The sequence below is a fragment of the Charadrius vociferus genome, unplaced genomic scaffold, assembly GCF_000708025.1.
Source record: "Charadrius vociferus isolate BGI_N301 unplaced genomic scaffold, ASM70802v2 scaffold108, whole genome shotgun sequence".
Lineage (NCBI taxonomy): Eukaryota > Metazoa > Chordata > Aves > Charadriiformes > Charadriidae > Charadrius > Charadrius vociferus.
Window position 1 is genome coordinate 377,552 of NW_009649770.1, and position 15,294 is coordinate 392,845.

The 15,294-nt window shown below is 39.7% G+C and overlaps 1 protein-coding gene across 1 annotated transcript in view; it reads left to right on the forward strand.

The window, feature by feature from the left end:
• Positions 1–15,294, forward strand: part of SLIT3 (slit homolog 3 (Drosophila)) — a gene marked incomplete at its 5' end in the record, with an annotated part of 473,057 nt that overhangs the window by 371,819 nt on the left and 85,944 nt on the right. Inside the window, 3 exons of the mRNA XM_009890879.1 lie at positions 9,123–9,191; positions 10,265–10,336; positions 10,521–10,592. Coding sequence (XP_009889181.1) covers positions 9,123–9,191; positions 10,265–10,336; positions 10,521–10,592 — 213 coding nt within the window. The remainder of the gene's footprint in view (positions 1–9,122; positions 9,192–10,264; positions 10,337–10,520; positions 10,593–15,294) is intronic.

Consider the following 15,294-nt stretch of genomic DNA (forward strand, 5'->3'; position numbering starts at 1 on the left):
AGTGCTTCTGAGAAGCGTAAGCTCACAACAGGCAGTTTGAAAGGATGATGAAAATATGTTCCTGACTTATGCAGCTGTGAGCTAATTATCCTCTGAGGAGATTAAAAAAAGAAAAAGGAAGCCAGTGGTGGAAACAAACAATGAATTCTTTTCTCCAAACCTCATGAAATGGCTAAAATAACACATAATTAGCTTAAATTGTGAAGTAAATTCATCCTAGTTGAGAACCATCTTTCTAGTTGTCTTTTCATGTAGCCCTTGCTATGACTTTGTACTGGATTTTGGTTCTTTCCATGGAAAGAAAATACACTGGTGGAACTGCTTGGCTTAAACAGTTGGCAATGGAAATACTAAGCTTTTCCCCTTTAAGTCCTTATTCAAATCTATCCCAGGTGAGTCATTACTGAAACTTGTTACAATCTCATCAACATCTCTGTGTCAAAGTAATTGGTTGAGTTAGTTGGGATGTTCAGTGAATTTTGTACTGAATTAAAATCCAGTTCTGCTATTTTTTAGTATCTAGTATTATTTTTACCACTTAGTAACAAGGCAACTGATGAATGAGATACACGTCTCTCTACTCCCTTCACAGTGGGAGAACGGGGTTTGCACTGTTTTTACCAGTGTTGCAGTCAAATACAAGACCCGTTGCTGAATGAGGAGTGTACTGAAAGTGTATGTGGTAACTCAAATTAACGTGGAAATTTTGCATTAATGAATACATCCTTGGAACGCTGTTAGCCAGGGCATGGTTAATAGTGGTTTGAATTAAAAGCCAAGTCCTGGTCTGTATTCCCTTATATGTTGCCATCAGTGATAGAAAGTCTGCAAGGTGGTTTCTGCTCTGTTCTTGTTCAGGTTTCATTGCGTTCAAATATGACTTGCCAACTATAAGATATCACAGATGTTACTTTGATTTCCACTGCCACACTGAGGAATTTTTATGTTTAAATTTTGCATATTGAGTTTCACTGATACTATCTGATACACTGACGACATAACTTTCACAAAAAGCGTGAAATTAATCTCACATTCTTGAAAACTGCTATATTTCTTAAGCTATTTTTTGGCAAATGAGGCAATAGCCTGGAACTGAGCAGTTTGAGTTCATAGGAGTTTACGTGACTGTCGTCTTCAGTAGGAGCCTTTTGGCTGTGCAAGCCTCTAGTTCGGCTTTCTGCTTTCCATCCAGAAATGTGTCAGCAGAACACAGTCAGCCATGGACTGGCTGGCTCTGAATATTTCATGTTCTGCAAATATAACCTTGAATCTGTCCCAGCTGTCTCAAAATTCAATCCTGATCTCACACTCCTCTCAACCAACATAATCTGGGCTCCTTATTTGTATCTATGCCAAAAGACGAGCTGCAGGTACTGAAGGTAAAAATTCAATGTTTATGGAAACTGTGACAAGAATGAAATCAATAAATAAAAAAGATTAATCTTGCTTGCCTTTTTTCTGCTGCGAGATTGAGATAAAGATGTTGCCTGTAATCTAGAAGGGACTATATCATATAGGTCCCAAGTTGCTAGTGTGAACTTAAGTATTTTTATTATTCTGTGGTTGAGAATTGTCATTGCTGCTATGGTAAACAGCATCTCCTGTGGAACCCCACCTCTTGCCTCATTTTGAGGGCTGCTAAAACTTGACAGAGCTTCACAATGCCTAAAAGCTTTCTGGGCACGGGGTGAAAGAGCTTTATCCTGTTCAATCTATTTACACTCCCCACATCAAAATACCCCTGTTTCTCTAGGGCAGTCCTGGATCCCTTGAACTGTGTCCTAAGGCTGAAGTATCTTCTTAAAGCGGTTTTGTTCCTGTGGTAGCAGTGCATATCTGTTTAGCACCTGAAAACGGAAAGCACATAAGTTACGTGCTGCAGAAGATATCACAGCTTTTGCATGGCTAGAGAGAGCCACGGCAGTCTCCAGGGCAGGGATGCCTTCACCTCTCCCGCTGCTACAGCGCTCACAGGTGCTCAGATAGATTAAAACCCCTTCCCCTGTGTTACCACAACCCACGCTGCCTTCCTCCCCTTCCACGCCCCCATCTCAGAGGACTCTGGGCAGTGTGCTGGGCTCTCCATGCTCCCACCAGGCGCTCGCACAAAACCACGGTCACTGAGGACAAGGGCGTAAAGAGCCTCTTGTCATCGCAGCGCCCGTCTCCCTCCTGCAGGAGGCCTTAACGGTGATGGGATGCAGGGGAGCATTTCAGTGGAATTTTTATGAATGCACCAGTCTGACATTTATAAACCTCCATTATTGATGTATTCATTTACAAGGCATGTTAGCTGCAGTGCTTTTTATTAAACTGCTGTGTGGTTTTATACAAAATGGTTTAAGATATAGAACTGCCGTGTATCTAGATAAACCAGTATGTTACGGCTGAATATAGCCTTCTCAGAAGTTCTTTTAAATTCTTTTAGAGGTCTTAAAATAGTCTTAAAACGGGAATTCTTTCATTGTAACTGGTATTAAATAGCAATATGCAAAAATGAACATACCTCTTGCACAGGCACATAGGGAAAATGTTACCCTTTGCTGGGTCAAATTTCACTGTACCTAAGCTCAGCAAAAAAGATCACCAGCAATGTTTTATTACCTGGTGGACCGGAGACATTGGCTCACTCCTTCCAACTTTCTTCCTGAGTTTCTGTTTTAGATGTGTGTATAAACAAAGCATGTGAAAACCATTATCTCCTTGATATTTAGAGCTTGGAATGACAGGAGGCATCCCTGTGTTTGGTTTGTACCACCCCTGGGAGGAGGGATTACCTTGGCAGGGGGAGGCTTCCACCTAGAATAGAGTCAAAAAGATCGCTAAGTTTCCTGGCTTTTTTAGAGGGATGATGATGCAAGAAATTTCTGTTTCCCAGCGATTCCTTCACAAAACCCCATCATCACGGGCAAGCCTTCTTTCAGCTTCCTGGGAATAGGGAAATATTGTGTTGTTTCTTGCAAATTGCTTTGCTGTGTATTTCCATACTGCTGACATTTTTTCCCACTGCTTGCTTGCTCTGAAGAGAAGCCTTGAGTGTTTTGAACATACTCAGTTTTCTAGACCAGATGTTCAGAAGTAAAATGTTCATGCAATGAGCTGGTTTGGAACTTAGCCTTCCTGCTGCTTAGTGTTTTAGGCTTTCCTTTTCTCCCCCCACGCCACCCCCCTCCCATGCTCTTTTTCCTTTTACATGTTACCTCAGTGTGTGAACACTAGTTTTTGTTGTGGTTTTTATTTTTTTCTTCACAAAAGTATAGTCTATTTCTAATAAAGTCTTATCTGACAGCATCCAGCTGCTTTTATGGACCTCCAGCAAATAATATTTTGCACTGGGGAAAAACATTGGAGGTAATTATGTGGACGGACGGCATGTGCATAAACTGTAACATAATAAGCATGGTGTATTTTAGAATAAATATGTACTAATCATGTCATCTCTAGACTCCAAATGTTGTCATGACACTGAGCTGTATGATAGCACTGATGGGACTGTTAGGAAAACCTACATCCATATATCATTGTTAGTGATTGTTTTCCTTTCCATTTATATTAATGCATATTAATATTTGCATTACTTTTGCCATTTTTCTTTCTCTCCTCACAAACCTTCTCTCTGCTGTTTGTGTTTTTGTTCTGCCTGTTAGGTTCATTTAGCCTGCAAGCTCATTCAGTACTTGGCACAGCAGTTTTCACAAGCGGCTGACTTGCTTGCTAGCAGAGTTGATCCCGCTGAACTTTATTCCCCACTTCTAGTTTGCCTTAGCATGGCACCTTTCTTCAGCTGAGCCTCCAGTTGCCAAGATGATTTTGACAATTGCTTCCTGTGTATTTGCTGCCACATCTACTTGGAGGTGTTTGCCACCAATCTCAGCCCTCCTTTCCATCTTCCAAGGCACTTACGATTTCTCTGGACTTGTGACTAAAATAGTGGCTCGTACCTGGGCCATGCAACTTGTTGCAATGAATACGCTCCAAGGAGTTAGTTCTGGTAGAACGTTGTAACAATTTAGTGCCGTTTTTCACTGAGCCTATATTGCTGTTGATCAAAGGGATAACTCTGAAGTGAGATATCTGATGAAAATCATCTACTTGAGAATGCAAATGCTTTTGCTAGTCTGGCAATCTGCGTTATTTTATACACTGACTCTTAGCACAGATTTCAGTGAATTTTCCTTTGATAATAAAGGAGAGAAACAATTTAGATCAAAGCGTAGGCTTACATGGTCCTGTGTCATAAAACATTTTACAGCCCACTTAATTCACAGCAGAGGAAAACCCTGCCATTGAGAGAACAGGTAGCTCTGTCGGATATTTTAGTTACAGCTGAAATAGAGAACTTAAATCTGCATTTCAAATCTGATAGCTTAGAAAAAGTAAATAGTATCAATGCTATCAAATAATGTTTCAGTGACTGATGAAGTTTGAGTACGTATCAGAAAGGTGACTTTAGCACTAATAGAGGTAAACTTAATTTTAGGGCCTTCACTTTTCTCTTAAACACAGTCATTTTTCTGTGTGTCAAACCTGTAGGTTGTGGTCTGACATACAAATGCAGCAAAATCCAGGGTCCGAATTTGCCAAAACTTAAGAAAATTCAAGATCCAGATTTGTACCTAGATCCATACTTGAATTTTGTTTCTTCTCAAGAGACTGTAATTGAAGCTCTTAAAATTCGTGCTTTGCGGATGTTTCATCTTTCACAGTCCAATTCTCTTCTAGCCCACGGTTTTTAGGAAACGAAACTTGCCTCAAAATTCTAGGATATTGGGTATCTGCATTAAAAGTTTAGACTATAACTTAATTTTAGAGCTGCATAAAATTGTCAAGTATCATCTTTTTTGTAATGTAACATTCTATATGAAATACTTAAAGAAATTAAAGGAAAAGCTTTGTACCTTTTCAATTACTGCCTGAGAACTGATTTCTCTCTCCAGTTTCTTCTCTTAGCACAGATTGCCGCTGTGAGCTTGACTTTATGGCTGAAGAGACATTTCACTACAAAAAAGGTTCCAAGTGATTCAAATCGTTACATGATGCTTTGGCACCTTGTGCTGGTTATATCACCTCCAATCCAAGTGGTTTCAGTATAAAAATAGACTAGTTGGAAAAAGAACAGCTGTCATCTTTTATGCACAGTTTTAAATTTTTTATATGCGATGTTAGTGTGTGTGGAAGGTGCTGGATGAGCCCCAGGGCTGCTGCAGGCACTGGGCTCCGAGAGCCGGCGTGGTTGGTGCAGGCGTGGAGGGAGGCATGGCTGTGCCCTGCAGTGCCAGTTGTCCCGGCCCAACAGGTACCTGTCTCCAGCACTCGGTCATGTTTTAGAAGCCTTTCCTGGTAGGTGGGTGGTAGCATTTTATAAGAACATGAGCACGGTCTTGGTTGGGTTTTTTTTTTCAATTCTGGCTCTCGTAAGTGCTTGCTGGTTACACGTCATTATTGAGACTTTAGGATTCTCAGCAGCGTTCATGGGGTAAAAAACAATTTCCAATCTGATATTTAAACTACAGAGTCTAGAGACTTTAGGAAGCAAATGAGGTTGTTTTGGATACTAGTCATTGTGTCTGTACGAAGGCAGCTGACACCCACTCTTGACTCTGACTGTATATTAGTATCTTGACTCTGAGCGTTAAAATTAGACGTACGTTTTTTTCATTCATGCCAGAATTTCTTTGCATACCAGATGCCATGTGCATCATCTTCCTTTGGCTAAGGATTGAGAAGAATTAAAAAGCCAATCCTCCCATCATTCTGTTATGGTTTGTTTTGGTTTGTTTGGGCAGGGGGTCTGTAGCTCCATCCATGTTTTTTTTATCTATATACACATATACAAAAATATGCACAGTTCTGTAACTGCACTCTTGCCCTTCCACCCTCGGGAATAGTTCACTTATTCACTATGAGCAGCCCTTTTGCAGCCCCCGTATATCATCTTCAGCCCAGCAAGGTGCAGAGCTGCTGCCCCGGCATCCCCTCCCTGCTCTGAGGGAGGCCTGCCCCGCGCTGGGCAGCAGCTCGCCTGCAGCAATTGGGTTCTTCAAATGCTGCATCTTGGATCCTCCCGATTCTTGGTGTGCTCTTATGTCCTAAAAGCTCTGGTTATTTCAGATTCATTGCACTTAATTGTGCTTTCAGAATGAATGCTTTTTGATTAGAAAATACTGCCTTTCTTTGTGTAATGTGGTGAAAGGTTTAACGGTGGTGAATTGTTGTTATACGTGCATGAAAAGTATATTATCAGTAGTTTTACAGTGTAAAATTGTGTGTGTTCAGAAATTATACCACTGGTATAAGCACTGCAGCTTTCTGTTAGCACATCTCTATAACCGTCAAATTGCTTGCAGTACAAATTCAAAGCTATTCAAAGCAGATCTTCTGTAGGAGTGTAACTCCAGGGTCTGCATGTCCTTGTTAGTCTGAGTAATGAGGCACGGGATTAAATTGTGCACCCTCGACTTTTGATTGCACCAGAAAGCAAAGCAGGAGGGGAAAGCCTTGGCCAGCCATCATCAGTTCATTCAAATTGTGGGCTGTTTTATATTGGGATCCACAAGAGAATACCCTCAGAATATATTTCTGAAGATTTCAACACATTGCAAGAGTTGAGGCTCCTTTCCTAAAGGAAAATCATATAAAGCTTCCAAATACATAATACATAACCTGCTTTTGATTTCCTTTGGAAATCCTTTGGATTTTGCATTTGGAATAAAGACTGGAACCTTAGCCCACCGTCATGCGTGGGTTTAAGATTTGTGACTTTCTGGGATGAAAGAGAAGGCGCGGTCTCCCAGCGGCTTGCTGCGTCCATAGCAGCCCATGGCTGGCGAAATGAGACATGATTTGCCCTGTTTAAATAGTAACATATGTGGTTATTAATATGAGGATCTTCTACCTAACAATTTATGGTGTGAATTCTCCAAGGAACTCCATTTTCAAAATAATTTATACCAAATTTAGTCAAAATACAGCAAGTGACTTTACACTTGCTGAATATGAATATCCATGGGAGGTGTAAATGTGGCATAACTAATCCATACTCTGGTTTGTGATATCTGCAGCAGCAGAGCAGCTGGCACTGCTTTGCAAGGGCTGTTTGCTCTGCAACACTGTCACTCGATGCTTGTGGTCTTTGTGAATGGAGAGGTTAATTAGTTCAATGGGGTTTTTTCCATTGGGGAAGGAGTTGGCTTTTGGTTAAAAATTCAAAAGCCTGTAGTCCCACTTGTCCAGCCTAATCCTAGCAGGAGGTAGGATCCTGCTAGGATCCGTGCTCCACCGCATGCTCTAAGGTAACTCTGCCTTGATGGGATCCTATGCACAGGCAGAGCGGATAACTGTAAGACTGGGACAGTTTCATTGGAGTAGTTTAATTGAAAAGACAGCTGAAGCAGCATAAAACGGTGAGAGGGCATTATACTAAAATAGAAGGGGTGAAGGGGTTAAAATGTGACAGTTATAAAATGTATTATGTAAAAATTCTGTTAGTGTTTATAGATTTTATTTTTAAATGATGTAAAAATAAAGTTTGTGGGAAAATTTTCTTGGGTTTAGTTTACACAGCTATCTCTGTGTTGTTACAGTTAAAGTAGAGAGGGAACATACAGCACAGTAATAATCTGTAGTAAATGCAAAATAGGGAGGTCTGTTGCCAAAGAAAAGGAAATTGTATGAGCGGGATAAAAATTCTTAACATGATTATCGGATTATATTTTCAGCAGTAGAAGCAGCACATTAAGTGTTCTGGTGTTTGTGGGCTGCATTTCCTGGCTACGCTTGATTGTCTTTCAAAACATACCATATCAATTGCATTGCCCCATGTCTACCTTAGGCAAAATCCCCCAAAGTATCTTCTAAGGAAGGGAAATACAATTTCATCTTTTATCCTCACCTGTGGAGGGAGAAATGCCTTCCTCCTCCATAGTACTTTCTGAGAAGGTTGGATTTGTTTCCCAGGTAGATACGGCTCCTGGCAGCTGTCTGGAGGATCACCTCGACGGTGTCTTGGCACCACAGCAGTCAGTTGCCATTGCAGCCTTATTACCTCGGTATCTTCCAGGGTTGCAGTTTAACCCAAAAGCCAAGGTTAAGGAAAAGAACTCCAGCTCTGCCTCCATTATTTTGTAATAAAAGGGAAAAGCCCCATATCCCGTTGCTACCACAGGTCAGCCATGGGGTCTTGAGTTCTTTTTGAGTTTGCCCATGCGCTCTTCTGGGCGAACTTTTGGAAAGTATTATATTTGTTCAGGGCTTTTTCCCTTGGTTACTGAATGTTCATATTTCTTCAGTGGAGGAAAACTGCAAAATACAGGCACTATATTCCAGGTAAATGAGGACATAGGATTATCCCAAAAGGCTTTAGCCCTACTGTTCGTGTTTCTGAATAACGACACTTTCAGTGGTGTCTCAAACAAGTTCTACCCTGGAAACACAAGCTGTTTTATTAAATACACTCAGTGCTTGTAAGAGAAGCCTATATTCAAAGAGAACTTGGTACTTGGTCTTCGATTCGTACCAAGTTTTCCTCCTGTACCAGCGTACTTAAGGAAGGAAAGGTGAGGAGGATGTTTATGCCGTAGTAGGAATTGCTGTAATGAATGTGGCATCAAACTGGTGGATGTCTGTGTTTGCACTGGGATGTGAGACTTTTTGCAACACAGAGACTTGGAAGTGCAGATCCTCCTCCAGTTCTGGCTGTGCAAGGAACTTACATGCACAAGACAGCAGCTTTCCTCACAGGGTCAGTCAGCGCGCAGCGTTCTTACAGAAACTTGTTAATCGTAACTTTTAAGTTCAGGGCACAAGCCATACAATTTTTCTCCCCTTCTTCAGTTGCTGTCATGGAAGAACCAAATGGTCATTTCTGTTTGCTGTAGGCCAGAGATCCTTTATTTGATTCCAAGTCTTAAAAAAAAGCCAAACAAACCAACCCAATAAGCTACTGTAATGCTTTGCATGTCAGATAATTCGCTTATAAAGGAAAAACTGTTACAGTTTCAAAGCAGTGCATCGAAAATAATTTCCTTAGTGGCTGACTATATTTTCCTCATTCGCGGTGCAGATTGAGTGACAGGAGTTCTTGTTAACATGTTTGTGTAATTGTCAAATCTGACTTTTTTCAGATACCTGGAAGGAAATCATCTGACTGCTGTGCCGAAGGGGCTCTCCGCCTTCAGACACCTGACACTGATGTAAGAAACACGGGGTTTCAATGTCAAGGAAATTACGTGACTCTTTCTGCACTATGTTGTAGGTGGAACATAAGTAATTAGTACTGGGGGGGGACAGGACACACGGGGGACCCACAAACTCAAAAACCTTCTGTAATTTGAATTTGAAAAGAATTTCACAGTGGCCACTGCTGCCAATAAGTGTTCATAAAGAGTGGAGAAAGAGCGAGGTGACTGAGAGCACCAGAGACCTTTCCTCTGCAGGAGCTTCCAGCCTCTGCAAGAGGACTAAACTCTCACACAGGCTGCTACAGTTTCACTTGACAGATTTATCCGTGCAAAGCTGTAAAGGTCATTAACAGATGAGACGGCATTAATTTGTTCTAGGTGAGGCAGTATTTATAATGCGAAGGCAATGAAAATTTGCATGGCTGTTTCTGCTATGAACAGTCATACAGCTAGAGACACAACTAGACTTTTTTTTTTCGGTAAATTGCTCCCTGAAATACACAGGAGTGAAATTTCTTGGCTGAACTGTTTATCAGAAAATTCCAAATGCACTTTGAATCAGCTGTAGATACTCCAGTCAAATGGGTAGAACAACTTCAGACAAAATCAATGTGAACTGGAATCCTCTGTTTTAAAAGTGTTTTATTTGGAAACATCTCTAATTTTTTTTTTTCAAGGGAGAGCAACAACGAAACAAAATGTTCTGTTTGAGCCTAAAAGATTTTTTTTAAAATGAAAAAATGAAATTTTGTTCTAGTAGCTGCCAATGTGAAGAGCATATGGAAATGGTATGCCTGTAATAAATTGCGAAGCCAGTCGGTGCAGTAAATATTCACCCACACTTGTATCATCTATTAATTTATCCTTCTTCAAAATTTTTGCTTATATTCCCTGATTATTTTTTTTTTTGGAGTGTTACATGCTGGAAATACGTCTTACTATTTCCGAGTCTGAAGCTTTTTAGGGGAGTCTGGGTGTGCTTTGATTTTTTTATTTTTTTTTTGTGCAGTTATTATGTAATCTTTAAAAAGTCTTATTTCTCAATTCATACCTATAAATGATATTTTCTCTATGTGTTTCTTCAGTGATTTGAGCAACAACAGCATAAGTGTATTGGCTAATTACACCTTCAGCAACATGACTCAGTTATCAACACTGTAAGTAGTCCAAAGTTTTGATAACAGTTTTAATCGCTCTTCAGACATCATCTTAGGTGTTGAACAATTAGTTATCTGTTTTGTTACTTAAGCATGTGGCATTCCATGCTTCTTTGTCGTTGAATTAGGAGTGAAATAATCAAAGAAAATACAGTGTTGTAACTCCATTCTCTCATTCTCCCAGCATCCTGAGTTACAATAGACTTCGGTGCATTCCAGTCTACGCGTTCAATGGGCTCAGGTCTCTTCGAGTGCTGTAAGTACCACTTCTTCGATGCAGCTGAGTTGCAGCTTATTAGAATGCTGTTGATGGCAGGGAAGTTTTTAATGAGCAGATGGCTTTCACTTGATCATAAATAGTCATAAATATTTTCACACAATTAGCTTCAATGTACTTGTACTTAGGTGCAATATGTCAGGTAATGACTAGAGCAGGTGAATGCTAAACTTTGAAAAGAAGCAGTCACCTATTTGCAGGATGAATGACTTTCCTCTGATAGTTCAGGGACAAGAACTGTCATGAAAACAGGCCTGCAAGAGACTGCCTAGAGTCTGTCTCTTCTACTTGAGCAATGTTTGGGTGCCCCACAGGAAAGGATTTTTCTCTTTGTCTGGAAAAACTTGATCATATTTTAGAGTGTAGGTTTCCATTGGATGCTTCAGCAGCAGTGCCCTTACTGAAAATGTGCATTTTTAGAGTATTGTCTATTAATTTAGATTTCTTCAGGCAAATTTTTACATAAAAGAATGCAATCTGAAGGGAAGTTAGAAGTCCCCACACTAAAACAGTAAGTCAAGCCAGTGGCTGGGCGCAGGTAATGCTGAGATGCCTGTCTCAAATCTCTTTAAGTTGTGAATAAGATTTCGCCTCGTGTTGACTGGTGGCATACTCAGAGGGATGTCCACGTGTGTGGTTTCTTTCTTTGGAGATCCTTTTCTGCACTCTTTCTTTTCAGTCTAGCTGCATTCAGCAGCTTTCTGGATCGAACAACTTAAGCAAAGTCTCTTCTAAAAGTCATCTTCTTTATATCATCATGGAGTGCGGGCTGTGGGCCCGTTCCTTGCCGCAAGCAGCCCCCCCCAACTTTTCTTAGGCATCTGCTAGACTGACTCCTGCTTCAGTCTCGTATTTACTGTCTCTCACTCCCCACCTGCCCCATCAGAAACAAACCCTGAGAATGGGTTTGCTTAGTTGTTTATGCGGACACATGATGCTGTGTGCAGCTGTTGGGACAAGGTAGAGAATCCACCTTCCTCCCCACGGCCCAGCAACACAAGTGGGTCATCATTACTTGCACAATAAACTGAAAACAAATAAATTAAATAGCTTATCTGTGATGAGGTTATTCAGCATGCTGAAGGAGAAAGAACTTTGAACACTAAAAGGTCAGGACAGGAGTTGAATGTGTCCTTTATTAGTATTTTAATTAGTTAGTAATTAATTAGTATTTTCTATTTTTTAAAAAAAGTTAGATGTCATTCAGATGCAGAAGTTCCTGTGAATTTAAAGAGCAATGGTTGCTGTGCACTGACTCCATGTCGACATGGGCGGTACCGCAACTGTGGAAGCAATAAGGCAATGCTTTTTGGCTGAGTGGTAAAATAGATATCTGGGTTTCAACCTCCTAACTTCCAAGACAGCTTTAGATTCCCAGTTTTCATTATTAAAAACAAGAAAGGTACGTGATTTGGATTTGTTGTTTTAAGTTTGGCTTGGGACTCTGATTTCTAGCGCACTAGGATGGTCACATTTGAGCTGTTACATGAGTCCTGAAATTCAGCCGCAGAGGAATATATTCTGTTTCATAGCCAAATAAATTATTCCATATGGAGCTGTCTTCTGGCCTGCTTCTGATACGCAAGCTAGCTTGATTAAAGCGAGTTTGGGACTCTCTACCCTGAATTGCAGTGTAGATATACCATGCCTCACTCTTTCGTAGGTACAATTTGTCTTTTCAATTCTGTTCTTGTAGGCCACGTATGGACAGAAACAAAGAGCAGTATTTTAGTAACAACTGTTATCTTTTGGCTTTTTTTAAATGATCTGCTAATCAAATTGAAAAAAATATCTTCATCCTTCAAGGGAGAAGCCCTCCCTGTCTTGCACAGAGCAGCACGAGTGAAATGAAGCCTAAATGGAAATCTCTGCCTCTGCTCCATGCATTTGGAAGCCTCCAGATTGATTTGATTTATTATGGCCCACAAAACTCTGGTATCAGCTACAACTTTTGCCACATGTCATCTATGTTGTTATTAAAAATCAATTCTCCAGAGAGAAAATGGCTTCTGAGTGACAGTGTGAAATCTGTTATTGTCAGTTATTTATTATCCGTATTCTCAGGGGAATGTAAAAGAGAAGACATCAGCAAAACAATTTACACAATTTTTTTTTTAATAAAAAGAATATAGAGATTTTATTACCTTTGGCTTTGCATGCTTTTGAAGGTAGCAGACCCTTCTCATACAAGCTTCTGTGTCTTCCAAATTCCTTATCTTTTCTTTACTTTTTGCCTCTCTATAGTAAATAAATATGTATTTGAAAATCGGAATAATCCTAGATGTATGATGAAATTGATCTTTGTCAGATATCTGGTTCTGTACTCTCTCTCTTACACTTACACAAGCCCAATTGAGAAAATTGCAGAGTCAACATGTTTATGTTTAAGCCTGCATATTTATCAGTGTTTATGCAATCAGGCTTTTAATCTTCTGTCTTCACATGGCTTCTCCGTAACAAGCAGCCAAAGTGTGCTGGGGAGCAATTTCAACACAGAGTCTTAAGATATTTTTTTAATAAGCAAACCTTGATATTGGTAGGGTTTTGCACCAAAGCTATTGTAGTGAAAAATTGTGGGTTTGGTTTTTGTTTTGGTTTTGGTTTTGGGGGGTTTTGGGGGTTTTTTTGTTTTTTTGTCCAAAGCTAGTCTTTTTAGAAGCTAACAGTAAACAGATTTAAAAAGCTGAGATTAAGACAAAGTGATTATAAATATTAGAAGTCTCTGGTAGACTTGAACTGATTATTTTAAACATTATTTTTATTGTGTGACAGTGTTATAATTTCTGACATTTTGTCCTGATTTAATTAAGAGGCAAAGTCCAGAAATAAAAATACTTCCTCAGATCACTAAAAAATTTTCCGTGTTATATTTATGAAAAAAAAAAGATAAATTGAGCTACAGAATATTCTACTAATATGAGATATTCTAGTTTTACTGAAAACCAATGGATATTTACTCCATTTCAAAGCTGACACAAACATAGTAATATGTGTGATGATAAAGCTACCACAAATACTCTTCAGGCACCATTGGAACCAATTTGGTCAATATAGTTTCATTGTTGGATGCTGCACTGAATTGACCTAACAGAAATATTATTTGGCTTTGTTTGGGTTGGGGTTTTTTTTCATTGCAGAATGACTACTTGTACTGATCCAGTAAATCTGTAAAAGGCTCTGCTCTTATGAGCATTGAGCAGTCACACTGTGATTCCCCGCTTCTCTGACATCTGAGTTGCGCTGGTTCCTGTGGGATTTGGCATCCTTCGGGGTTCATTGTAGGTGTTTGCCCTTGGTAGGATGTGGTTTTGTAAGCTCAGCCAAGCTTTTAGCCACATTTCTGTCTTTACAGGGTAGATCGTTGCTTACTGAAAAAGCATCCCCTTTGTGTCTATAGTAACCTAATGTTATGAGACAATGGGCTCGGAGACAGAACTTGGGAATGCTTAGTAAAAAAATAGAAAGGAAAAAACAACCACGAAAACCCAACCAAAAAAAAAATATTTCCTTACCTGAAGACAAGTAATAATTAGTCAGTGAGATTATAAGTAAAAGAAATTTTTTTATTTCAAGAATTCACATGTTTTGTTACTCTGTGCTGTGAGAGGAGATCTCCATCACCTTAAATTCTTACCCCCGCTGTTCATCAGTATTTAGGCAAGAGGATATCTGCAAGTTGTGCTTTGGAGGGAAAACACAGACATCGACGTGTGTGCTGTAACTGTCCAAATGTTTAAGATTTTATTTGACCATTTGCTTATAAGGATTTTTGGTATAAGTATATGTTCCTGTTGTTGAACCAAGAGGAAAAAGATTTTATTGCACTGTTGAATTCTCTTGCCACTATTTATTATTGTGGGCTTTAAGTTTTTTAGCATTTGTTACTTTGTTTTATCTGCATGGGTGATGATGTTGCTGACATGATTTTTTTCATTAAAATGCAGCGTTTGCATCCATGAAATATACCTCAATGTTTGAGATATGTAGTTAAGCCATTCATTCCAAATAGTTTTATATTTTTGATCGTTTTACCTTCTTACAGATAAATGGCTTTGTCATGCTTTGGCGTCTCTTGGAAGAAGTTTCCAAGACACCTAGGAACTCAGATGCACCCCTTCACAGAATAAACATGACTGATGTGACATGAATAAATATCAGTTTTCCTGTCTGTTCAGAGAATCGTCTTGCACATCTTTAAGTAGTTTAAAAGATCAGAATATAAGCTCAGTATGAGTGTCTGCTTATTTAAATATGCTCATTTCACTGAAGGAGGAAACAGTTTGATGACAAGTTGTTGACCAGACCCGATCTTGCATCCTCATACCAACAGAAATACTCCTTATTTAATAGCTGTGGGGTATGTCTCAGTCAGTTGGTCATTCTGTACAGAATTAGTGAGGGCTTTATCTGGAGTAACTGTGTGGGAGCTCATATCCTTCCTGTTCCTGTTTGGATTAATTGCTTGGAGAGCCATCCTTATATATGCCTAGTATTATTATTAATAGCCAAAACGTAGGTATGTTTAAAAGAAAATTTCAGAATGGGGATGTTGGAAGGGGAGGTTTCTGGTACAGTGGTGTCAAGAACTGGAGAGAGATGCCAGCAGGATAACTCAGCTGTAGTTTTTGTGGTGTCATGCTCTGTGGAAAAACTGCAGTACAGTAAGATAGAAACTGCAGCT